Source organism: Heteronotia binoei, chromosome 8, assembly GCF_032191835.1.
Source record: "Heteronotia binoei isolate CCM8104 ecotype False Entrance Well chromosome 8, APGP_CSIRO_Hbin_v1, whole genome shotgun sequence".
Lineage (NCBI taxonomy): Eukaryota > Metazoa > Chordata > Lepidosauria > Squamata > Gekkonidae > Heteronotia > Heteronotia binoei.
Window position 1 is genome coordinate 59,408,184 of NC_083230.1, and position 26,404 is coordinate 59,434,587.

Genomic DNA, 26,404 nt, shown 5'->3' on the forward strand with positions numbered 1-26,404 from the left:
CTTGCTGAGGGGTCAGAGATTTCTTCCAGCCCCTAAGCAAACAGAAGCAACACTGAGCTTAACTTTCAGTCCTGGGTGCTGAAAGTGCCCCGTTGTTTCTGCTTGCTGAGGGATCAGAGATTTCTTCCAGCTCCTAAGGAAGCAGAAGCAACAGGGAGCTTAACTTTCAGTCCTGGATGCTGAAAGTGCCCCGTTGTTTCTGCTTGCTGAGGGGTTAGAGATTTCTTCCAGCTCCTAAGGAAGCAGCAACAGGAAGCTTAACTTTCAGTCCTGGGCTGAAAGTGCCCCATTGTTTCTGCTTGCTGAGGGGTCAGAGATTTCTTCCAGCCCCTAAGGAAGCAGCAAAGTGTATGATGACGGCAGAATGGAGAAGGATGCAGCCGAGGCACTGGAGGCTGGTTAGGGGCCCCAAGTCAGGGGGCACTGCCTAGCAGTCAGGGGGTTGTTCCCCCATAGGCTCCCTCTTAGCTACGGGCCTGTGCAGGACTGTGTATCCCCATGGGATTTAAGGTGGTAGTATGGCTTTATCCCTCACAGGGGAAGTCCTCTGGTTATCTTTTAGGCTTGCTGACCAGAGTCTGTACTGGATCCGCTGGTATTTGGACCACTGTTGCTGTTCCAGTGCCTGCCAGCTTCTCCTTGGATATCAGTGGGGGTGGAACCATGTTACTAGATCTGCTGAGTGGCAGATAGTTGCTGGTCAGTGCAGGGGTGGGCTCCCCAACCCTAAACCAAAAGGAATTACATAAGAAACTATCACATTAGGGGTTAATCTGGCTTTACATAGGCTCCATCATCAGGTCCTGTGGCCCCAGTGCCCTATTTATGTATGCAACACCACTGATTTTTTTGAGAAAACTACACTCTGTTATCAGGCTCACAGTGAATCCCATTCCAGCAACTATGGGTATATAGATTTTATACTTCAACATTTCCCAGAAATATCTACTACAAACCATTAGGAATAATAACCACTTTGTTCTCACTTACACAATTACTTCAGATGATTACTTCAGAAGAAGAGTTGGCCTTTATACCCTACTTTTCTCTACCCTAAGGAGTCTCAGATTGGTTTACAACCACCCTTCCCTTCCTCTCCCCACAACAGGCACCTTGTGAGGTAGGTAGAGCTGAAAGAGTTCTGAGAAAACTGTGACTGGCCCAAGGTCACTCAGCAGGCTACATGTGGAGGTGTGGGGAAACAAATCTGGTTCTCCAGATTAAAGTCTACCACTCTTAACCACTACACCATGTTGGCTCCCCAACCTATGGGACCTGTGGGAAGGAAGTTCTTCATTTTTTCCATCAAGACTTAAAATAACTTCTTCCTTCCCATCAGTTGGAGCCTGGAGCTGTTCAGATAGAATGTCCATTGTGTCAAGGCCTGCCTTGATACACTTTGGAACTATATGATACATAAGCACTGCTTTACATTGAATATCTACTTGATCAGTTGTATATAGCAAGCCCTGCCCTACAAAACACTACAGTTGTTCTAGTTCCTTGGACAGGGACTCAAACCTGAATTATTTACATTAGACATTCTTAAAACTAGAATGTCCACCCACCCAATGGATTGATAAAAGTCAAGCTACTATGTACTGGTAACTTATGAGAAGACAAAAGAGAAAGTGATAGAACACTGTTTGTTGTCACCTACTGTCACTCATCATCTGGGGAGGGACGGTGGCTCAGTGGTAGAGCATCTGCTTGGTAAGCAGAAGGTCCCAGGTTCAATCCCTGGCATCTCCAAAAAAGGGTCCAGGCAAATAGGTGTGAAAAACCTCAGCTTGAGACCCTGGAGAGCTGCTGCCAGTCTGAGAAGACGATACTGACTTTGATGGACCAAGGGTCTGATTCAGTATAAGGCAGCTTCATATGTTCATCTGTTATTTCTAGCTAATCTTGGACAGTGGTACTTCTCTTACACAGGCATTGTATGGTAGATATATCTCCAGCAGCGGGTAATAAATTTAAAAGAAATTCTTACAAGCAATAATGAGCTGCCTAACAGAGATACAAGTCTTTAAGGTGATGCAAGATTTATTGTTGTATTTTCTGCAACAGACTAACATGACTACCCCTCTATAATCTGGGATAGTCCAGTAACTTGTACAATGGAATACGGCAGCATTTGCTATCCTCAGGAAAGTGCATTAAACAATGGCTATCTAAAGGAATTAATATCTCTGTAAAGTAGGTTAAATTTGTTCTATACATTTCTGTTTATACAGGAAAAGCTAGCTGGAGCACATGCTAATAGAAAAAAGGATGGAGTTTATCTAATACCATTTAATGAAATAACCTAAAGTTCCTACTTCTGTAAGATGTTTAACGTTCATGTGTTTTGTTCACAAATTTCAAGGTGTTTGCAATGGTGATCCAGTTGATGATCTGAGAATGCAAAATAGAACAATAATTACAAATATGGAAGAAATTGAGGCTTTTATTAAAAGCTGGGAAATTGAGAAATCTTTAGAGGTAACAACCAGGAGACCTATAAGAAACTGTACAGAAGACAACTGTACATATTGTATGGAACTGCTACATAGATGGGCTTTTGCTCCCTGTCATAAAAAAGTAAGTACAAAGCACTGATCAAATCCTAGATCCACAAGATCAAATATAACAATTCTGAGTAAAAAATAAAAGATAAAATAGTTGAATTAAATTTGTGTGTAGATGATATTGGTTATACCTGATAGTTTTATTCTACAGAAAAAGATAAGAGTTCACTCTCCCCAAAGCTCTATTTGGCGGGAAATTAAATAAAAATAGGACAAAAATGTTTGTTTAAAGCTAGGTGTGACAGACAATAAATGGTTAATGCTTTAACACAGTCTGAGAGCCTTGAGTGGCAGGATATTCAAACAGAACTGTAGAATTGATAGAGCTGCAGCATTTCAAGTCCTCCCTGGCCTTATTTTGTCAGACTTTGGGACTTTCCCCCACTGCTTCTCAATGTGGTCAAGATGGAGTCCAATTGTAAATGCTTAGTCCTTCATGGCTTGAGCCAAAATATCCAATAGGTAAGAGTTAAGATCTTCGTGCCCAGAGAATTTGTAATATTCTGTTGGTGTTGGGTATAGGTCCCTGGCTAGGATACATCTCAAGTTTGTACTTTGAATATACTTGGTTGATTTTCTAAATAGTATTATCATTGCTGATGAAGAGCCAATTCTCCAAAACATATTCCTATTTATACTCATATATTCATAACTGCATTGTCATATGTATCTATAACTGTGCTAACACATGTATTTGTAATGTTATTATTTAATAACTCATATATATATATATATATATATATATATATATATATATATATATATATATATATATATATATATATATATCCTATGTAATCTTATAATCTTTATGTATGAGAACATTGGTGAGAAGGAAAGCCACTGTGGAGAGGAAGTCATGGTGGGAAGCTTGGGCTTAATCTTGTCTTTTTAGTAATGGATGATAGATACCAACTGAAGTGGTCTGTGAATTGGAATTTGACCTTGATGGGTAATAACACCTCAGCTTGAGAAATAATTCAAAGATTTTTGAGCAGGAGATTTTAGGCAAGAGGAGTGATGAGCCATCTACACACAAGGAGGAGTTAGTTTATAACCTGTATGTAGCTTGTAAGTTTCATTTTATATTAGTTTGGCAAGGCAGTACCCTTGTGTATACCTGCTACAAGTATTTGCTATATGTTTCTTCATTAAAGCTGCTTCTGCAATTACTCAAGAAGTTTTGTAGATCCAGGTGGGCAGCCGTGTTGGTCTGAAGCAGTAGAACAAAGTAGGAGCCCAGTAGCACCTTTAAGACCAACTACATTTTATTCAGAATGTGTTGTGATAGATTCTGGGCAAAATCTTACAGTTGGGAGTCCATCCTCCTCTAGAGTAATTCCCAGTTTTTCTGAACTAAAAGGAAGAAATGTGATTTAGCCTTTTGGCTTTCCCAACCTCTGTATTTTAGGTGTGATACTCTAGCTGAGGTACTAGCTGGTAAGCCTTTTATCTACCTTCAGCCAGAATGTTTGCATCTCCATGCCCAGAAATTTTCTGCACTTGGGGATTGGTTATTCATTCCCTATACAGCCAAGTTCTTGATCATGGACAAACAGCAGGCCTAATTATAGTAACATTGTTGTGATTTCTAGGCTGGAAATTCTGAATTTTTGTGCCAGAACAAGTACAAACAAAAACACTGAATTAGTGATTTTTAGCATCTCTCTCTCTCTCACTATATACTCTCTGTATAGTGTTTTCACTGTAAATACACACAATGAGAAAAGATGTAATGTCAAAAGAAAAATAAGTGTTCAATCTTTTAAAAATATCTAGGTTTCACCACAAGACTTTTGTGAAAAAATGTGGATTAACAATACTTATTTCTGGAATTATGAATGCGATGCTCTTTCTGCATATGTGGCACTGTGCAACAAACATAACATCTGCATTAAATGGAGAACACCAGATTATTGTTGTAAGTATACTACTGTCTTCTACTGTCAGGTTATAGTTTACATTTAAGATTTGGTAACCCCAAAACATTGTGAATATTAGTTTTCAAAAGGAGATATCCAACTTCAAATCCGTGCTTAGCCATTAACTTCACTAAGCGGCACTCCATTCTTGAAGGACAGATAGAGCTATTTAACAAGTGGTAAATTACCGTGGTGAGTATGTTGTGTGGAGGTTGTTGTATCAGCCTGTTTGTTGAAGAGAATTTTAACCTCTCCTCTATTTCATCATACTTCAGAATATATATATGGTTACATAATAAATTCTCTTCACCATGTGGGTAGATGCCACAGACCACCAGCTCTCTCATACAGAATCATTCTATACATGCATTTCCCCCTCCTGTCTAGGAACCTTATGCACTACATATCTGTGATAAGAACTGTGAAGTACCTTGTGTATTGCTATTTCTATAGAAACAATAATACTATAAATCAATATTTATATATTTTCAGTATTTGAAATGTTTCACATATATTACCTTGTAATACTTACAGCAGTCTTGTAAAGTAAGCCAGTGTTATCCCATATCAAAGATGCAGAGGGTTGTTGAGTAACAGTACCATTCTAAGCAGAGTTACTCCCTTCTAAACCCATTGACTGAAATAGATTTTGAAGGGTGTTACTCTGCTTAGGATGATTTGTTGCTTTCTTTTAGGTTCCAGACCAAGATGTTTCTGTTCACATTTTTAATAAAGGGGATGATTTTTTTAAAAAAAATATTACCCTGGAAACTGCTGTTTTAAGCTGTCTGTAGCCTATTTATATAACCTGTGATTTTATGCTGGGCTGGGGCTTTTTAAATGTTGAAATTTAATTAATACCTTTTAATTATGTATTATTTCTATTTGTGAGCTGTCTCAGGCAGGGTCCTGGATAGGCTGCATAAAAAATAAATAATAAATACTGTAAGATCACATAGTGAATTCATGATAAGAGTTTTAATTAAACCAAGGACTTCCTGAAACACTCAGCTCATTCTTTAAGTTACTACAGTATTGCAGCTTCCAGGAAAGTCAAATTTGACATACTAATGTAAGCCCTGTTCATATGTTGCGGTGAACATACATATATCCTACATGTATGTGCATACATGTAGGCTCCCTCTGGGTATCCTACCCCCCCAGGGAAAGTGTATGCGCAATACATAGCCTCTCCTCTCCCGGTGTAGTGAATGCCGCGTGGTCACTGTCTGGCTATGCCTGGCAGATGGTCACTGCAATGGCCTCTCCTGCATTACTACATCCGTAGCAACACCTTCTCGCTGGTCTCCCCCGTTTTTCACAGAGTTTGCTACGTCATGGTGCGACCGAATTGTCCGGCGGTATAACCGGATGGGCAGGCTGGGCACACCAACCTTGCCAGCCTAAGAGAAGGAAAACTCTAACATCAAACCCGGACAGATAGAGCTCGTTAATGTAACACTTACCACCTGGAGGACTCGCTGCCGGTGTCCTGGCTTACTGGGCCATGGCAGATGACCCCCAGGTGAAAGGGTGGAGCCAGTACCGCGCACACTGGGCTTCACCTAAAAAATTCCTCTGCGCAGGCCTGAAGGGCATATCCACATACACAACCCACAACGCATCAAGTCCTGCAGCGATGGGCAAGGGGCGAAACAGCAGGTGGAAGGTGCCACTGGAAGCCGCAGTCCCGATCCTGCATGTAGGCGGTTCAGGGTATTGGTCGCCTGATGCTAACCCGGAGACGAAAGCATTTTTTGGCAGCACCCTGAACGACCAAGCAGCCTTATCTAGGGACAGCACTGCTTGCTCCACACAGAGAGGGGCCTAGAAAAGGTGGCCTAAACAAAGCTCGTCTCCTCCACCCCAGTTGGCTAGCCGCGGTCAACGGGCATCCTTACTTGCGGTCAAAAAATAACAACAAAGAAAAGGCATGCACCTGCCTCACAAAGTGTGCAAAGACTAAAGCTTGCGTGTTGGAACATCAGAACCATGCTTGACACAGTAGACGGTGGTCGCCCTGAATGACGCTCTGCTCTAGTTGCCCACGAACTTCTCAGGTTGAATATCGACATAGCAGCTCTCAGTGAGGTCCGTTTCCCTGAGGAAGGTAGTCTTCAAGAACACGGTGCTGGCTATACCCTCTACTGGTCAGGTAAGTCAAAGGCTGAGAGCCGCCTTTCTGGCGTTGGCTTCATGGTCAGGAACTCCATTGCCTCCAAACTCGAAAACCTGCCAACAGGTCACTCAGATCGCATCATGTCCATGCGCCTCCCACTTCAAAACAAGCAGCATGCAACACTCTTCAGTGTGTATGTCCCAACCCTTCAAGCAGATCCTGCAGAAAAGAACAAGTTCTATGCTGATCTACACAACCTCGTACGGAAGACCCCTACAGAGGACAAGGTGATCATCCTTGGCGACTTCAATGCCAGAGTAGGTAAAGACTCGGAAGCCTGGAAAGGAGTACTTGGCAAACACGGCATTGGCAACTGCAATGACAACGGGCGCCTTCTGCTAGAATTCTGCATGGAGCACCAGCTCACCATCACCAACACTATCTTCCAGCAGAAGAACAGTCTGAAGACAACCTGGATGCACCCACGGTCCAAGCACTGGCACCTTATCGACTACATTCTGGTGCGCCAGAGAGACCTTCGAGATGTCTTACACACCCGAGTAATGCCCAGTGCAGAATGCCATACAGATCATCGTCTTGTATGCTGCAATCTCCGTCTTCACTTTAAACCCACACCCAGGAGAGGAGGTATCCCTCGGAGGAAGTTTCAGGTTGGCAGTCTCCAGTCAGCCGAAGTTAAAGCTGCCTTCCAGGCAAAACTCCAGTCAAGAATTGAGGACCCCAGTTGCCCCACAGACCCTTCTCCAGAAGCACTCTGGGAACACCTAAAAACTACCGTCCTGCAGATCTCTGAAGAAGTCCTCGGGTTCTCCACAAGGAAGAACAAGGACTGGTTTGATGAGAACAATCAAGAGATCCAAGATTTACTGGCGAAAAAGAGATCTGCCTACCAAGCACATCTTGCTCAGCCCTCCTGTCCTCGAAAAAAGCAACCTTTCGCGCTGTATGTAGCAACCTCCAGTGCAAGCTTCGAGACATTCAGAATGAGTGGTGGACCAAGCTTGCTGAGAGAACCCAGCTGTATGCAGACACTGGTGATTTAAGAGGGTTCTACGAAGCCCTGAAGGCAGTATATGGTCCATCATATCAGACTCAGAGTCCCTTGCGTAGTGCAGACGGCCAAGTGCTCCTCACAGACAAGGCATCCATATTGAACCGGTGGTCGGAGTATTTTCAGGTTCTCTTCAGTGCCAACCGCGTAGTTCAAGATTCAGCAATTCACCTCACCCCACTTCAACCAGTGAAAACAGAGTTGGATGAGATCCCCACTCTAGAAGAGACTGTTAAAGCCATCAAGCAACTGAAAAGTGGCAAGGCAGCAGGAGTTGATGGAATTCCACCAGAGATCTGGAAGCATGGGGGCACAGTACTACATAGCTCACTTCACAAAGTACTTGTCACCTGCTGGGAACAAGGCAAATTACCACAGGACTTTCGCGATGCAATCATCATCACCCTATACAAGAACAAAGGGGAAAAGTCAGACTGCTCCAACTACCGGGGGATAACCCTGCTCTCCATCGCAGACAAAATCCTTGCCAGAATACTCCTGAACAGACTGGTGCCCGCCATTGCAGAAGAACTCCTCCCAGAGAGCCAGTGCGGCTTCAGAGCTAATAGGAGCACCACCGACATGGTATTTGTTCTCAGGCAGCTCCAAGAGAAATGCAGGGAACAAAACAAGGCTCTGTATGTGACTTTTGTCGACCTTACCAAAGCTTTCGATACCGTTAGCAGGAAAGGCCTGTGGCAAATCTTGGAACGTTTAGGATGTCCCCCAAGGTTCCTCAGCATGATCATCCAGCTACACGAAGACCAACGAGGCCAAGTCAGACACTGCAACGACCTCTTGGAGACCTTCCCAATAGGCACAGGTGTAAAGCAAGGCTGCGTTCTCACGCCAACTCTCTTTACGATCTTCTTTAGCTTGATGCTTCAAAGAGCCGCAGTAGATCTAGATGATGACGATGGTGTCTACATCCGCTATCGCACCGATGGCAGCCTGTTCAACCTGAGGCGACTAAAGGCCCACTCCAAGACAATGGAAAAACTCATCCGAGAGCTACTGTTTGCTGATGATGCTGCACTCGTCTCCCACTCGGTATCAGCTCTGCAGCATATGACGTCCTGCTTTGCAGAGGCTGCCAAGCTATTCGGCCTAGAAGTTAGTCTGAAGAAGACAGAAGTTCTCCACCAGCCTGCACCCCAGGAAGATTATCACCCTTCCTGCATCACTGTGGGTGAATCAGTTCTGAAGACAGTCCAGCAGTTCAGCTACCTGGGGTGCATCATCTCCTCAGATGCTAAGATCGACAAGGAGATCGACAACAGGCTGGCAAAGGCAAACCGTGCCTGTGGCCGACTGCACAAAAGAGTGTGGAGCAACAAGCATCTGAAAAAAGGCACAAAGATCAATGTTTACAAAGCGGTTGTGATGACAACCCTCATCTACGGCTCCGAATCGTGGGTTTTATACCGTCATCACCTGCGACTCCTTGAGCGCTTTCATCAGCGCTGCCTTTGCACCATCCTCAACATCCACTGGAGTGACTTTGTGACCAACACTGAAGTTCTCAAGCGGGCGGAGGTTACCAGCATCGAGGCACTGCTGTTGAAGACGCAGCTGCGCTGGGCAGGGCATATTTCTAGGATGGAAAACCACCGCCTTCCCAAGATTGCCCTGTATGGCGAACTCTCCACCGGCCATTGAAATAGAGGGGCACCAAAGAAGAGGTACAAGGACTCCTTGAAAAAATCCCTTGGCACCTGTCGCATCAACCATCACCAGTGGTCTGACCTAGCCTCAGATCGCAAAGCATGGAGGCACACCATCCACCAGGCTGTCTCTTCTTTTGAGAACGCACGTATAGCTGGTCTTGAGGACAAAAGGAGATTGAGGAAGAATCGCACTGCTACAGCACCAACCCTAAATCAGACTTTTCCCTGCAGCCACTGTGGCCGGACCTGCCTGTCCCGCATTGGTCTTGTCAGCCACCAGCGAGCCTGCAGCAGACGTGGACTATTGCACCCTTCTTAAATCTTCGTTCGCGAAGCCAAGCCGAGAGAGAGAGATGTGCATACATCCATTTGTAAGTAACAGCCAATGCATGTTTACTTTAAAAATAAAATGGGGGGGCAGTACCTTGATAAACATAAAATCTAAATCACAGCTTCACCTGCACATGCATTGAATACAGCATGAGAATTACTAAATGCATGCACAAATAAAAATTAAGTATATATTGTACATATATTGTATGTGCATTCACTGTCATGTATGAAATGGATATTTTTCCTGTTATGCTATAGATGCAACCAGACTTTAATAACAATAGTCCCAGAGAACTGCATGGTGTAAAACAGGATCTATGACTTACTGCTACCATTACTGCTGCTCCAAATAAATATTTGTTGTTACTGCCAATAGTGTGCTAGGTGTTATACAGGACATAGACATTAAATGGCTCCAGTATCCTTGCCAAGAAAACCCCATGGATAGTAACAAAAGGCTAAAAGATATGGTGCTGGAAGATGAGCCCCTCAGGTCAGAAGGTGCCCAATATGGTACTGGGGAAGAGCTGAGGGCAAGTCCAAGTAACCACAGCAAGAGTGAAGCGGCTGGGCCAAAGCTGAAAGGATGCCCAGCTATGGATGTATCTGATGGTGAAAGAACAGTCCAATGCTGCAAAGAACAATACTGCATCGGAACGTGGAATGTAAGATCTATGAATCAAGGTAAGCTGGATCAAGTCAAACAAGAGATGGCAAGATTGAACATCAACATCTTGGGAATCAGTGAACTAAAAAGGACGGGAATGGGTGAATTTAACGCAGAGGATCACTACATCTATTATTGTGGGCAAGAGTCCCATAGAAGAAATGGTGTGGCCTTCATAGTTAACAAGAGAGTGAGGAAGGCAGTAATGGGATACAATTGCAATCTCAAAAATGACAGAATGATCTTGGTCTGTATCCAAGGCAAACCATTCAATATCACAGTAATCCAAGTCTATGCCCCAAACACTGATGCAGAAAAGGCTGAAGTAGACTAGTTCTATGAAGATCTACAACACCTTCTAGAATTAACACCAAAAAAAGATCTCCTCATCATAGGGGACTGGAATGCCAAAGTAGGAAGTCAAAAAGTGACCGGAACAACTGACAAGTTTGGTCTTGGAGAATAAAATGAAGGCGGGCAAAGGTTAATAGAGTTTTGTCAAGAGAACAAGCTGGTCATAGCGAACACCCTCTTCCAACAACCTAAAAGGCGACTCTGCACATGGACATCACCTGATGGGCAATACAGAAATCAGATTGATTATAAACTCTATAGTCAAAGATGTAGACGCTTCTTACAGTCAGCAAAAACTAGAAAGACAGAGTGCCTGAAGAACTATGGACGAAGGTTTGTGACATTATACAGAAGGCAGCAATCAGCACCATCCCAAAGAAAAAGAAATGCAAGAAAGCGAAGTGGCTGTCTGATGAGGCTTTACAAATAGCTGAGGAAAAAAGGAAAGCAAAAGGCAAGGTGAAAAGGAAAAATTCACCCAACCGAAGGCAGATTTTCAGAGAACAGCAAGGAGAGATAAGTAGGCCTTCCTGAAGGAACAATGCAAAGCATTGTTATCTTTGGCAGATCAGGCAGCTAGCACCATATCTGTCCCCCCAGGAACTGGCTACAGTGATCCATGCAATGGTCTCTTCCAGACTAGACTACTGTAACTCGCTCTACGCTGGCTTACCCTTGAGACTGATCCAAAAACTGCAGCGGGTGCAGAATGTGGCGGCTCGCCTACTGACTGCACCACCTTTATGGGTGGGCATTCGGCTAGCACTCCATAGTCTGCATTGGCTGCCCATCAAGTACCGGATCTGCTTCAAGGTTCTAGTGCTAACATTTAAAGTCTGTGGGCATTTCTATTTAAAGCTTGATCTGGTTGGCCTCCCCAGCCAGCACTGTCATCTGTGCTAGGAACTGGAATAAAAACTGCCATCCCTATAAGATATCATTGTGTGAGATGGCTAGGCTGGGCAATATGTGATGCCATGGTAATCTGAGTGCTGTTGAGTTGTCTGTTTTAAAATGTTTTTATTGTATTTTTTTGTTTTATTATATGTTGTACTCCGCCCTGAGCCCTATGGGGAATGGGCGAAATAAAAATTTGTTAAAATAAATAAATAAAATAGATGAAAATAATAGAATGGGAAGGACAAGAGATCTCTTCAAGAAAATTGGAGAAATCAAGGGAATGTTTCGTGCAAAGATGGCCATGATAAAGAACAAAAACGGTAGGGACCTAACAAAAGCAGAAGAGATCAGGAAGAGGTGGCAAGAATACACAGAAGAATTATACAAGAAGGATCTCAATGTCCTTGACAATCATGACAGTGAAATTGCTGACCCTGAGCCAGACATCCTGGAGTGTGAAGTCAAATGGGCCTTCGAAAGTATTACTAATAACAAAGTGAGCGGAGATGACAATATCCCAGTTGAGCTATTCAAAGTCCTAAAAGATAATGCTGTTAAAGTGATGCACACATTATGTCAACAAATTTGGAAAACGCAACAGTGTTGGTGAGTTGTAAACATTTAAACTTCATCAGGTTTGAGACGGAATATATACTGTAGGAAACTTAACAATAGAAATGGCAACAGGGTTTAAGGAGGCCCCCCAAAAATGAGACAACAGAGAGAATAGGGGCACAACCCCCTCGCCTAGCCTTCCCCAAAGTGGCCCAACTAAATTTACAACTGCAAATATGCAAGAAGACATGAAAGAAATGCAAAATACTCTATTAACAGCCATTTCACGACTGACTGACAGGGTAGACAGTATAGGAGAACAAATGGCTGAAGTTAAACAAGAGCTCCAAGAAAATAGAAAGCAAACAGCAGAAACTAATAAGGCACTGAAAGCCTTAGATGGCCAAGTGGTGAGTAATACTCAAATGGTTGAACAGTTGGGAAACAATCAAAGGTGTATGACAGCACTTCTTCAGCTAGAAATGGATAGAGCAGCCTATATGTTGAGACTGCAAAATGTTCCAGAAGATAAGTCTGAAGACTTACAGAAAATGTTGTGAGACCTTTGCAGAAATTTTACATGTGCCACTGGAAAAAATGGAAGAAGAGGTTGAACAAGTTAAACATGTACCATCAAGCTTTACGAAATGGAACCAATTGCTTAGCGAAATACACGTGAAACTTACAAAAAGAGTAACTAGAGATAACATTTTGAAACAGACAAGAGATAAACCAGTGGTGATAGCAGAGAACACAGTTAGAATTTTGATAGAGGTACCTTGACCTGTCAGACAGAAGAGGAGAAATTACCACACCCTGACAAACTTTTTAAGGGAGAGAGAAGTACCATATACATGGCTGATGCCAGAAGGTTTACTCTTTATGTTTGAAGGCAAAAGATACATGATCAACTCAATCTTTAAGGCAGAAAACTTTTTGGAGAAATTTGGGAAGAAAGAAGAGAGAAGGAAGGATAATGGGAAAGATGAAAGCACAGAGGAAGAAGATTCAAGTGAGGCAACAAAGTACCAAACAAGATTACGGATCAAAAAAATAAAAAAGATAGTGATAAGAAAGATTCATAATGGCGTCAATAGTTTCTACAAATGTGAATGGACTTAATTCTCCTGTAGAGAGAAGGAAAATCTTTAAATCTTTAGCAAAATTGGAAGTTGATATTATTTGTTTACAAGAAACTCATATATTGACAAAGGATCAACATTTGTTGAAGAACAAAAAATTTGGCAATTTATTTGTTATGACAGGTTTGAATAAAAAGAAGAGGGGCATGGCAGCATATGTAAAAGACAAATTTAATCCACAATTCTGCTTTGCGTTGGAAGATGGAAGAATCCTATTGGTGGAAATTACTATGGAGGGCAGAAAAATCTTGTTAGCAAACATCTATCCCCCAATGATCATCAAGAATTTTTTTTTTTAATGACCTACATCTCAAATTAACAAGCTTAGACTACTCAGAATATTGTTTACTCGGAGATTTTATTGCGGTTTTTGACAGACAACTGGATAGGAAGTTGTGTAGACAAACTAAATCCAAAGGATTACAGTTACCAACAAGTTTTTTAAAATTAGCTGAAGAATTAGAACTAGTAGATGCGTGGAGGACAAAGTACCAAAAACCAAGCGATTTTACATATTATTCACCTAGTCATCAATCATGGTCAAGAATTGATATGTCCTGGCTATCTACAGGTCTGATGAAGGAATTAGCGGAGGTGGAGATTTAACCTAGAGTGGTATCTGACCATAGCCCAGTAACTATAAAATTTAAAGGAATACAAAGAAAAAGAAACTGGAGATTAAATACCCAAATCCTAAAAGATAAAAATTTTATCCAAGAAACAAAAAAAGAAATGAAATCTTTCTTTAAACAAAAGATAATGCAGGAGGTGAAGATGCAGGTGGTATGGGACACAGCTAAAGCATATTTCAGGAGGATGGTAATTAGATTTAATGCCAAGAAGAAGAAGAAAAGATCTGAGAACTTCCAAAGGTTAATGATGCAAGCAGAACAAGCTGATAAGATCCTAAAATTACAACCAACAAAACAAGAGTTTCAGGATAAAATAAAAAAGATACAACACCAGCTTAACCTATTATTTGTGGAAGAAGTAGAGAAAAAATTAAAATCTGCAAAACAAAATTATTTTGAACATGCCAATAAGCCCAGGAGATGGTTGGCATATAAACTGAGAAAAGAAAATGTGAAGAGAGTAATAACAGCATTGAGAGATGAAAGTAGTAAAGAGAAATTTCAAAGACAGGAGATACTTCAAATTGTGGAACAATTTTACAAAAAGCTATATGAAGATTAACAGGTCTCAAAGGAAGACTTAGAAGACTATCTTAGGCAGAATAACCTTAACAAATTCACAGATGATCAGCGGAAAACTTTAAATGAACCAATAATGATAAGAGAAGTGTCTGAAGCAATAACCTCTCAAAAATGGTAAATCACCTGGTCCAGATGGTCTACCTGCAGAATTTTATAAAGCCTTTGAAGATTGTCTATTGGTTCCATTTAAGCACCTTATAGAAACGATCCAAAGTGAAGCTGAAACCCCACTTTCATGGCAAGAAGCTACAATATTTTTAATTCCAAAAGAGGGCATAGATTTGAAAGATGTAAAGAATTTTAGACCAATTTTCCTCTTGAATACGGACTACAAGATTTTTGCTTCAATTCTGGTGCAACGTCTGAAGAAAATTTTACTATCATACATCGGGACCAAGCAGAATTTTTGCCAAGAAGATATTTGAAAGATAATGATAGGACAATATGTAACACACTGGAGTATTATGAGAATCACCCAGAGAAGCAGTTAGCCTTAATCTGCTTAGATGCAAAGAAGGCCTTTGACAACGTTCGGTGGCAATTTATGATACAACAATTGAGTGGTATGGAATGCGGTGAGAACTTTTTGAAAATGATACAATCGATATATTCCTCTCAAAGTGCAAAGGTGATGGTGAATGGTGAACTATCAGAATCAGTTGTTATTCAGAAGGGTACAAGACAAGGCTGTCCATTGTCACCACTTAAAATGTGGTGCCCCAAACTGAACACAATACTCTAGGTGAGGTCTTACCAGAGCAGGGTAAAGTGATACCATCAAATCACGTGATCGGACACTATACTTCTGTTGATACAGCCCAAACTTGCATTTGCCTTTTTAGCCACCACATCACATTGTTGACTCATGTTCAGCGTATGATCCACTAAGATCCCTTAGATCCTTTTCGCACATACTACTGCTAAGACAAGTCTCCCCTATCCTATAACCATGCATTGGATTTTTCCTACTTAAATGCAGAACTTTACATTTATCCCTGTTAAAATTCATTTTATTGATTTTAGCCCAGGTGTTTTATAGATGGTATGTGACTCCTCAAAAACTTTCTAAAATGTATCCTAATATGTCTAACAAATGCTGGAAATGTACAAAACATGTGGTGGACGTGAGAAGGTGAAAGATTACTGGAAGATGTTGCATGAACTATTGCAAAAAATGTTAAAGAGGCAGATTCAATTTAAACCAAATTGCTCAGGAAGCTGCCTAAGCCTGGCCACGCCCCCAGCTCCACCCCCTTCTGCACCTGAACACTGCGCTCCGCCTCACTTCTGCCAATGCTCTCAATTATTTAATCAGGCACTTCTGCTCTCGGGCGGAGTAGCACTCTGCCGGCCCCAGGCGCATGTAACTCCCCTCCTCTGTGGCGGAACTAGCCGTACGTGGCCGCAAATGCTTCTTGCGCCCACGTAGTGAATCATCTGCTCCCAAAAGACTCCCCCCTTAGGATTGTGCTCCTAATGACACATATTAATACTGCAGTTAGGATTTTGTTTGCTCAGAAATGGAAGCTTCAAGAATTACCTACGGAACAGGAACTGATTGGGAAAATACTGGAAGCAGCAGAGATGGACTACCTATCTTTATTGCTTGCTGGGAAATCCAAAGAAGATGAAAGAAAATACTGAGAGAAGTTATATGCAGGGCTAGACACTCAAACTGCTTTAATCTGAATTGTGGTGAATATTTTTCTATTTATATGGTTGAAATACAAGCCAAATTGATAATTTAAATGAGAACTTACAACTCTATATGATTACTGTGATGAGAAGTCAAGCATGTAACAACATGATGAAATTTTTTTGTATTTGAATGATATAGTGACATGCAGAATGTATTCTATTTTTCTTGGTAGATGTACTATTTTCTATTTCCATTTCCTTTTCCCCTTTTCCTCTTGAAAAATAAAAAATATATATACTGGAAAACGCAACAACAGCCACAGGATTGGAAAAGGTCAGTTTATATTCCAATCCCAAAGAAGGGTAATGCCAAAGAATGTTCAAACTATCTCACCATTGCACTCATTTCACATGCCAGCAAGATCATGTTAAAGATTCTACAAGCTAGGCTTCAGCAGTATGTAGATCGGGAACTACCAGAAGTTCAAGCTGGGTTTCGGAGAGGCAGAGGAACTAGAGATCAAATTGCCAACATTTGCTGGATTATGGAGAAAGCATGGGAGTATCAGAAAAATGTCTATTTCTGTTTAATTGACTAAGCTAAAGCCTTTGATTGTGTGGATCACAACAAACTGTGGCAAGTCCTTAAAGAGATGGGAGTATCAGCCCACCTCACATGTCTCCTGAGAAACCTGTCAAGAAGCAACAGGGTCAAGAAGCAACTATCAGAATGGGATATGGAACAACTGATTGGTTTAGAATAGGAAATGGAGTTTGACAAGGATATATACATTTAATTTATATGCAGAGTACATTATGCAGAATGCTGGCCTGGATGAAGCAGAAACCGGAATTAAGATTGTCAGGAAAAACATCAACAACCTCAGATATGCAGATACCACTCTAATGGCAGAAAATGAAGAGGACCTAAAGAACCTCTTGTTGAGGGTGAAAGAGGAGAGCACAAAAGTAGGCTTGAAACTCAACATCAAAAAAACTAAGATCATGGCATCCGGCCCCATCACACCTTGGCAAATAGAAGGGGAAGACATGGAAGTAGTGACAGATTTCACATTTCTGGGATCCAAGATCACTGCAGATGGTGACTGTAGCCATGAAATTAAAAAACGTTTACTCCTTGGAAGGACAGCTATGATGAACCAGGGCAGTATAATAAAAAGTAGAGACATCACCCTGCCAACAAAAGTCCATATTGTCAAAGCTATGGTATTCCTAGTTAGTAATGTATGGTTGTGAGAGCTGGACCATAAGGAAGGCTGAGAGCAGAAGAATAGATGCTTTTGAGCTGTGGTGCTGGAGAAGAATCTTGAGAGTCCCTTGGACTGCAAGAAGATCCAACCAGTCAGTCCTAAGGGAAATCAACCCAGACTGTTCCCTGGAAGGTCAGATGCTGAAGCTGAAGCTCAAATACTTTGGCCACCAAATGAGAAGGGAGCACTCACTGGAGAAGATCCTGATGCTGGGAAAGACAGAAGGCAAAAGAAGAAGGGGACAGCAAAAGATGAGATGGCTGGACAGTTTTACTGATGTAACTAACACGAATTTGAACAGACTTCGTAGGATGGTGGAAGACAGGAGGGCCTGGCATGATTTTGTCCATGGGGTCACAAAGAGTTGGACTCGACTGTGAGACTGAACAACAACAACTTGGAGATTTCGCCATCTATATTAAATGAAAAAGAAGGGAACGTGGAGAGGTCACATCATGCATCCTTATAGTGCAGGGGTCCTCAAACTACGGCCCGCGGGCCAGATGCGGCCCGCTGAGGACGTTTATGTGGCCCGCCGGGTTATGGCAAAATCAGACCGGAAGTGACGTTCGACCTAAACTCGCGTTAGCAATGCACACTTCCGGCACTGGCTGAGGTGGCGGAGACAGAGTGTGAGGTGATACCGAGGTGAGGTGTGTTCCCAGGCCGGGGTGTGTGGTGTGGGGAAGGGAGAGAGATGCAGAAGATGGAGAACTGACGGCCCGCAGCCTTGTACAGTAACGGCAGTCTGGCCCTCCAACAGTCTGAGGGACAGTGAACTGGCCCCCTATTTAAAAAGTTTGAGGACCCCTGTTATAGTGAGTCAGAGAATTGGTCTATCAAAGTCAGTACTGTCTGGCAGACAGCAGCCCCCCAGGGTCTCAGTTCTTTCACATCACGTGCAAGCTGATCCTTCTAACTGAAGATACCAGGATTGAAGCTGGGACCTTTTGTATGCAAACAGAAGCTCTGTCACTGCCTGACATGGACAGTGAGGACAGGAGAGGAGACAAGCATTAGACTGGGTTTGCGAAACAAGAAAATTGAGGTTAGGCTTGTTTAGGGTAGGTCTTTTTAAAAATGTTTTTAGGTAACTTGGGTTGGCTTCATTTTGTGTACTAACAAAGCATTTCTCTCAAATGCCATATCTTTTTCATCCAAGTCTTATTGTCTCTTTTGATGACTAGGTTTTATTCTTATGTCTTACAACAAAAAAACTTGATTTAGTTGTATCAAGACCTTATTAATTATACTATACACTATGTTAAACCTTCCTTTTCAGTTCCTCCTTCTTCTTGTTTTAGTGAATTTTGGAAAATGTGAAAAAAAAAATTCATTTCCTCTGTATGCTTATCTGTAGCCCTTAGCTGTCCTGATGGAAAAGAATACCAGCCTTGTGTGCAACCCTGTGCTGCCAAAACATGCCTAAATAAATGGTTCTATGAAGAATCACCATGCTCCTACTTAAGAGAAGACTGTGTTTGCAAAAATGGGACCATTCTTCATAGAACTGATGCTGATCTTTGCATTCCAGAAGAAAAATGTAGTAAGTAAAGCTATAGCTATGTAAACACATTTTCCCATTAGCCCAAAGTATGCTTCCTTTCTGCTAAGACTGGGCGGTATGGTTTCTATCTCTGTCCTGTTTTCTCTCAGGAGTGTGGAGTTAACAGGCATTTTTTAATGAAGTGTGGCATTAATAGCATTCTGTATTAGATGCCAATTAGAAAAGCTGTTGTCTATTTTCAGGCCATAAAACCACTGTATCTATTTGCTAAAGGGCTTCCTTCTTGAGGTTGATAGTGATTTCCAGATAGTGAATTCAAATTTCTGGGGATCCTTATAAAACAACTTAAGAATAATTGGTTCAAGACTACTTGAAGGAGATAGAATGCTGCCCCCATATGATTGTTGATATAATCTTTCTGTTGCCTTTTATCCAACAATAAGATGTTGTCAATATATTCCAATAATGTTGATCGTATTACAATACATGGTTAAATCATTTTTCATTAATAGCATGCACAGATAATGAAGGGCAGCCCCATGCTGCTGGAGAGGTCTGGAATGGCTCCAATAAAGGTTGTTGCATGTATAAATGTTTGGAGAATGGGAGTATTGTTGCTATAGAGCCTGAATGCAGTGAAGACCCACCTCCCATCTGTGAGCGAGAGGGTGAAGCAGTTATTAATGTAATTGAAGAGAGGGCGTGCTGTCCAAAGAAAGTCTGTGGTAAGTGTTGCAGCAGAGTTACTTTCCACAATAGTAACATTTATAAGGTGATGGGATTTTCAGGTGAGAGGAACTGATCAGGGTGCATTGAACAGTGAGTTAAACTTCATTTATCACTATTTATATTCATGGTAAAGCATTTTTCATGGGTGAAGTCAATACTGACGTTTCAGTGGAAAAAAACACAATCCCATAGTACTCTCCTGTGGTTCTCAGCTCTTCTTCTTAAAAAAAAAAAAAGCATGAGCAACTTTCCCCCTGATTTTTGTTGAAATGTCTAATCTAAATATATAATTCCCAAATATGCCCCCCATGTGTGTATTATGTATGTGAAGGCATGCCTGGACATGATGGGTGTAAGCTCCTGCCTGGCTCATTGGAGCTATAGGACTGAGCTTGTGGCGCATCACAATAGACTGAGAGGATCCTAGGATCTGCCAATGAGGATGCATATTCTAATGAAGGATCCAAAAAGGGCTGCTTCTTGGGGGCTGGGTTTCTCCTGCCCCAACTGTATATATTGCCACATGTTCTGGTGCTTAGCAGTAGTTTGTAGTCACTTAGTAGTGATGCTGAATCACTAATAAAGAGCTTTAATCACTATGCAAGAGCCTCAGAAGGCATACTCTTCTTCAACAGGGTTTTCTAAAGACTCAGGGGACACTGTGGGTCTGATGAGACATCTGAAAAGTTAAAAAAAAAAATTGGAAGGGGGTTGAAATTCCCACCTGCAAATATAAGCCATTGTCTGTGCATGGGCAGAGGATACAACTACATTTGAGGGCTCAGCTGGTGCTTCTGCTCCTGTGGAGCTGCTTCAGGCCTGAAAATGGCAGCAGGGAATACCAGGAACCTCTCCAAGCCTGACCATGGCAGATTTGGAGGGAGAGAAAGAAGGGGGATTGACTGGGGGAAAGAAAAAGAAATATTGGGTATTGGCTGGATAGAGAGAAAGAAGAGGGATTGGCTGGGAGGAGAGAAAGGGAAATATGGGATATTGGCTTGGGGGAGAGAGAAGGGGGATTGGCTGTGGGGGGAAGGGAAATATGTAGTGAATGGCTTTTGATAGAAAGAAGGGACATTGACTTGGGGGAACACAGAGAAAGAGAACATAAGAACATAAGAGAAGCCATGTTGGATCAGGCCAACGGCCCATCAAGTCCAACACTCTGTGTCACACATTGGCAAAAATTTTTATATACACACATACACTGTGGCTAATAGCCACTGATGGACCTGTGCTCCATATTTTTATCTAAACCCCTCTTGAAGGTGGCTATACTTGTGGCCGCCACCACCTCCTGTGGCAGTGAATTCCACATGTTAATCACCCTTTGGGTGAAGAAGTACTTCCTTTTATCCGTTTTAACCTTTCTGCTCAGCAATTTCATCGAATGCCCACGAGTTCTTGTATTGTGAGAAAGGGAGAAAAGTACTTCTTTCTCTACTTTCTCCATCCCATGCATTATCTTGTAAACCTCTATCATGTCACCCCGCAGTCGACGTTTCTCCAAGCTAAAGAGTCCCAAGCGTTTCAACCTTTCTTCATAGGGAAAGTGCTCCAGCCCTTTAATCATTCTAGTTGCCCTTCTCTGGACTTTCTCCAATGCTATAATATCCTTTTTGAGGTGTGGCGACCAGAACTGCACACAGTACTCCAAATGAGACCGCACCATCGATTTATACAGGGGCATTATGATACTGGCTGATTTGTTTTCAATTCCCTTCCTAATAATTCCCAGCATGGCGTTGGCCTTTTTTATTGCAGACGCACACTGTCTTGACATTTTCAGTGAGTTATCTACCACGACCCCAAGATCTCTCTCTTGGTCAGTCTCTGCCAGTTCACACCCCATCAACTTGTATTTGTAGCTGGGATTCTTGGCCCCAATGTGCATTACTTTGCACTTGGCCACATTGAACCGCATCTGCCACGTTGACGCCCACTCACCCAGCCTCAACAGATCCCTTTGGAGTTCCTCACAATCCTCTCTGGTTCTCACCACCCTGAACAATTTAGTGTCATCCGCAAACTTGGCCACTTCACTGCTCACTCCCAACTCTAAATCATTTATGAACAAGTTAAAGAGCATGGGACCCAGTACCGAGCCCTGCGGCACCCCACTGCTTACCGTCCTCCACTGCGAAGACTGCCCATTTATACTCACTCTCTGCTTCCTATTACTAAGCCAGTTTTTGATCCACAAGAGGACCTGTCCTTTTACTCCATGACTCTCAAGTTTTCTAAGGAGCCTTTGATGAGGAACTTTATCAAAAGCTTTCTGGAAGTCAAGGTAAACAACATCTATCGGGTCGCCTTTGTCCACATGTTTGTTCACCCCCTCAAAGAAATGTAACAGGTTAGTGAGGCAAGATCTTCCCTTGCAGAACCCATGCTGAGTCTTCCTCAATAACCCGTGTTCATCAATGTGCCTACTCATTCTGTCCTTGATAATGGTTTCTACCAACTTTCCTGGTATTGAAGTCAGACTGACTGGCCTGTAATTTCCTGGATCTCCTCTGGAACCTTTTTTAAAGATGGGGGTGACATTTGCTACCTTCCAGTCCTCAGGAATGGAGGCAGATTTCAATGAAAGATTACAGATTTTTGTTAGAAGATCCACAAGTTCAACTTTGAGTTCTTTCAGAACTCTCGGATGTATGCCATCCGGACCCGGTGACTTATTAGTTTTTAATTTGTCTATCAGTTGTAGGACCTCCTCTTTTGTCACCTCAATCTGACTCAGGTCTTTCAACACCCCTTCCAAAATTAGTGGTTCTGGGGCGGGCAAAAAGTTCTTGTCTTCCACAGTGAAGACAGTGAAGAAGGAGAGATTGGCTTGGAGGAGAGATAAAGAAAGGGAATTGGCTGGCAATAGTGAAACAAGGGGAATTTGTTGGGGGAGAAAAAAAGAAAGGAGGAGATGGCTAGGGGAGAAAAAGGGGGATTGGCTGGCTGGGGGGAGAAAAGGGAAATATGGATTAGTTTGGGGGGAAAGAAAGGGGGATTGGCTGAGGGAGACAGAGATAGAGAAAAGAAGAGGGATTGACTTGGGGGAGAGAGAGAAAAGGGGGATTGGCTTGGGAGAGAGAGAAGGACAAAGAAGAAGAAATTGGCATGGGGGTATTGTTTTGGTGAGAGGAGGAGAAGAGAAAGAAAGGGAAATTGACTCGGGGGAAGAGAGGTATTGGGTTAGGGAGAGAAAGAAAGGAGGGGGATGGGGAAGAAGTGAAGATGGGAGAATGCCTTTTCCCTGCAAGTTTCTTGCAGGTTTCCACTTGTAGTTACCTAAACAATGAGTGAGAAGGCAAGTCTATGAACAAAGCACCATTTGGTAACATTCCTTCATAAGGACTGACTAAGCAGCAAGGAGGCAGGATATATCCTCTTGATTAGTCTGCTCAGCTGGGGATATTAAGCCGACCTAAAGAGTTGCATAATTGCCCTTCTCAGAAGCTCTATGGATGCTGAAAAGGGGGACTAGTACAAGTACTTTGAAACCCCATCAGCTCTAAGAAGCGAAAACCACCAGGGAGAGTTCCAGAGGTCTAAACAGCCTAGCCTCTGGCTTTATTCTGAGCTGCCAGCAATGGCATTGCAACCTTGTGTTTTTCTGCTTCATGAATTATCAAACAGATGCCTATATATTGTCTTCAGTCTTTCATGAGTGGAAGGAAAAAAAGCTGGGCATCAGTCTGGTAGGCTAGAAACAATGTCAACATGGGCTGATTTTGCACTCACCTTACTCCGCCCTCACATTCGTCTTCTCCGCGCAGCGTCCTCCTGATTTCCCACTATTTTCATCAGGGCTGCAGCAAACATTGTGCTTTTTGCACAGCAAATGAAAACTGAGATGTTTACTTCAGCCCTGGCGCAAATAGTGGGAAATTGGGAGGACGCTGCGCGGAGAAGACGAATGTGAGGGCGGAGTAAGGTGAGTGTAAAACTGGTCATAATTTGTTCTGTCCTAACCTATGATTTTGTGTAATAAAAAAGCTTTCATATCTTCTGTGATTAAACAAAATATAGTAAATATCAACACAACATGCCACACAATATTTATTTTTTAAAATCATCAATTTAAGTTTTGTTGTTGCTTATTGAAATTTCTTTCCTTATGGGTAAAGAGGATTGTAAAGAGAACTGCTGGTTCAGTATGTGCATTTTGTAGTTTGTGAATAATAAGTGCTTGAAATTATCATCAAATGCTTTGACTGTTGTATTCATTTGCTAAGTAGTGGCATTTTGACTAAGTTTCATTGTTAATTTCAATTTTTAGAATGCAACATGACTCTATGTGACTCTATTATTCCAACATGCAAACTTACTGAAAAGCTAGTAGTGGGATACAGTCTTTCATCATGCTGTCCCCAATACCGATGTGGTAAGTGTATGTTAAAATAACCAGATTATGAAGAGATTGTCCATCTAGATATGTGTAAACCTTTTCAGAAGTGCTCTGTGTTGTTACTATAGTTGTTACTGTTCTACAGGGAGATGGATTAGGCTTGCCCCTGAGAGGGTGACAAACAATATTGACTGCCTGGAAAGGTCTAAAGACCACAGGAGGAAGTTTGCAGGCTTAATGTATCTGGGAAATTATAGATGTTTATTTACAAATTTAGTGTCCAAGGTAAAATGGGGGAACCAGAATACTTAGTGTCAGAGGAGAATATAGACATTGTAGGCATTTCAGAAACTTGGTGGGATGAAGAAAATCAGTGGGATACAATGATTCCTGGATTTAAATTATATAGAAAGGATAGGGAGGGAAGGGTCAAAGGTGGAGTGGCAATGTATGCCTAAGAGGGTATACAGTCTACTAAGAGTGAGAATGTAAGAGAAATAGAACAAATATTGTGACCAGTGGCACCTTTAAGTCCAACAAAAGTTTATTCAAGGTAAGAGCTTTCATGTGCAGGCACATTTCCTCAGGTACATGATACATATGCCACTAGACTCAACATCTTTTCTACTGCTTCAGACCAACATGGCTGCCCACCTGGATCTATTTTCATAAGAGAAATAGATTTGCTTATAGAAACACTATGGGTGGAAATAGTGTGCCTAAAAAGAAGTTTAACTCTCAAACTTTGTATCGCCCACCATATCAAAGGTTAGAGGATGACTTTAAAATAGCAAAATGATTAAGGAAAGCAGTTAGATGAAATAACTGTGTCGTAATAGATGATTTTAACTATCCACACATGATTGGGTCAATATGTGTTCAAGTCAGGAGAAAGAGATTGGGTTTCTAGATATTCTCAATGACTGTGCCATGGAGCAGATGGTCACAAAACCTACTATCCTGGACAATCCTGGACTTGGTCCTAAGTAATGCCCAAGACCTGGTGAGAGATGTAAATGTGATAACACCGGTTGGGAACAGTGACCGTAATGTTAAGTTCAACATTTATGTAAACAGGATATTGTCCAATAAGAACATAAGAGAAGCCATGTTGGATCAGGTCAGATCAATGGCCCATCCAGTCCAACACTCTGTGTCACACAGTGGTAAAAAAACCCAAGTGCCATCAGGAGGTCCACCGGTGGGGTCAGGACACTAGAAGCCCTCCCATTGTGCCCCCCAAGCACCAAGAATACAGAGCATCACTGCCCCAGACAGAGAGTTCCAACAATAAGCTGTGGCTAATAGCCTCTGATGGACCTCTGCTCCATATGCTTATCCAATCCCATCTTGAAGCTGTGTATGCTTGTAGCTGCCACCATCTGTGGCAGTTAATTCCATGCGCTAATCACCCTTTGGGTGAAGAAGTACTTCCTTTTATCATTTCTAACCTGACTGCTCAGCAATTTTATTGAATGTCCACAAGTCGTCGTATTGTGAGAAAGGGAGAAAAGTACTTCTTTCTCTACCTTCTCTATCCCATGCATAATCTTGTAAACCTCTATCATGTCACCCCTCAGTCAACGTTTTTCCAAGCTAAAGAGCAAAGGAGCCCAAAAAGACCAAATACAATTACTTTTATCTTTAGAAGGAATAACTTCTCTCAAATGAGGGGGCTTTTAAAGAAGAAACTGAAGGGAAAGGTAAGGGGAGGGGTTAAATCCCTTCAGGAAGCTTGGAGACAATTTAAAACTGCAATCCTAGAAGCTCAGATAAAATGTATACCACAGGTTAGAAAAGGAGAAATGGGTATAAAAAATGGCCTGCATGGTCAACAAACAAAGTAATGAAAGCAGTAAAAGGTAAAAGGGATTTCTTTAAGTAGTGGAAGGCTAGTCTGAATTAGGTAAATAAAAGGGAGCACAGGCTGTGGCAAATAAAATGCCAGATGGTGATCAGACAGGCAAAAAGGGATTATGAGGAATGTGACAGAACAGGCCTGCTGTTGGGTTACCAACTCCTGGAGGGAGCTATTCTGCTTCCTTCCACTAGGTTACTACTGTCACCATGATCTTTTTGGAGTCTTTCTGCCAGGAGGGACAGACACCTGCTCCCCCTCTCAGTTCTGAGGCCTTGCCTCAAGGTCTCCTGCTAGCTAGTGCCTGGTTGTCACAGGGATCAAATGTAGCTTTGCGCTTCCCCCAGAGGGTTGACCACTTGCACCCTGACCTCTTCCCTCCCCCTTGGGGCCCCCTTTATACTGTAGCATGTCCAACAGCAGTTAGGGGACTATGTGGTACAAATAACTGGCATCAGCATCAGAGTGAAATACTTATTTAAAAAGAAAATGTTTCTGAGCATCCGTTCACACCAGACCCAGATCAGCACATGGAAGAACAAAA

The 26,404-nt window shown here is 42.2% G+C and overlaps 1 protein-coding gene across 1 annotated transcript in view; it reads left to right on the forward strand.

The window, feature by feature from the left end:
* The window catches only part of OTOGL (otogelin like), a 205,828-nt gene that overhangs the window by 146,762 nt on the left and 32,662 nt on the right, over positions 1–26,404 (forward strand). The window contains exons 42-46 of the mRNA XM_060245136.1: positions 2,366–2,580; positions 4,347–4,488; positions 18,782–18,967; positions 19,441–19,653; positions 23,934–24,038. Of these exons, the coding sequence (XP_060101119.1) occupies positions 2,366–2,580; positions 4,347–4,488; positions 18,782–18,967; positions 19,441–19,653; positions 23,934–24,038 (861 nt within the window). The remainder of the gene's footprint in view (positions 1–2,365; positions 2,581–4,346; positions 4,489–18,781; positions 18,968–19,440; positions 19,654–23,933; positions 24,039–26,404) is intronic.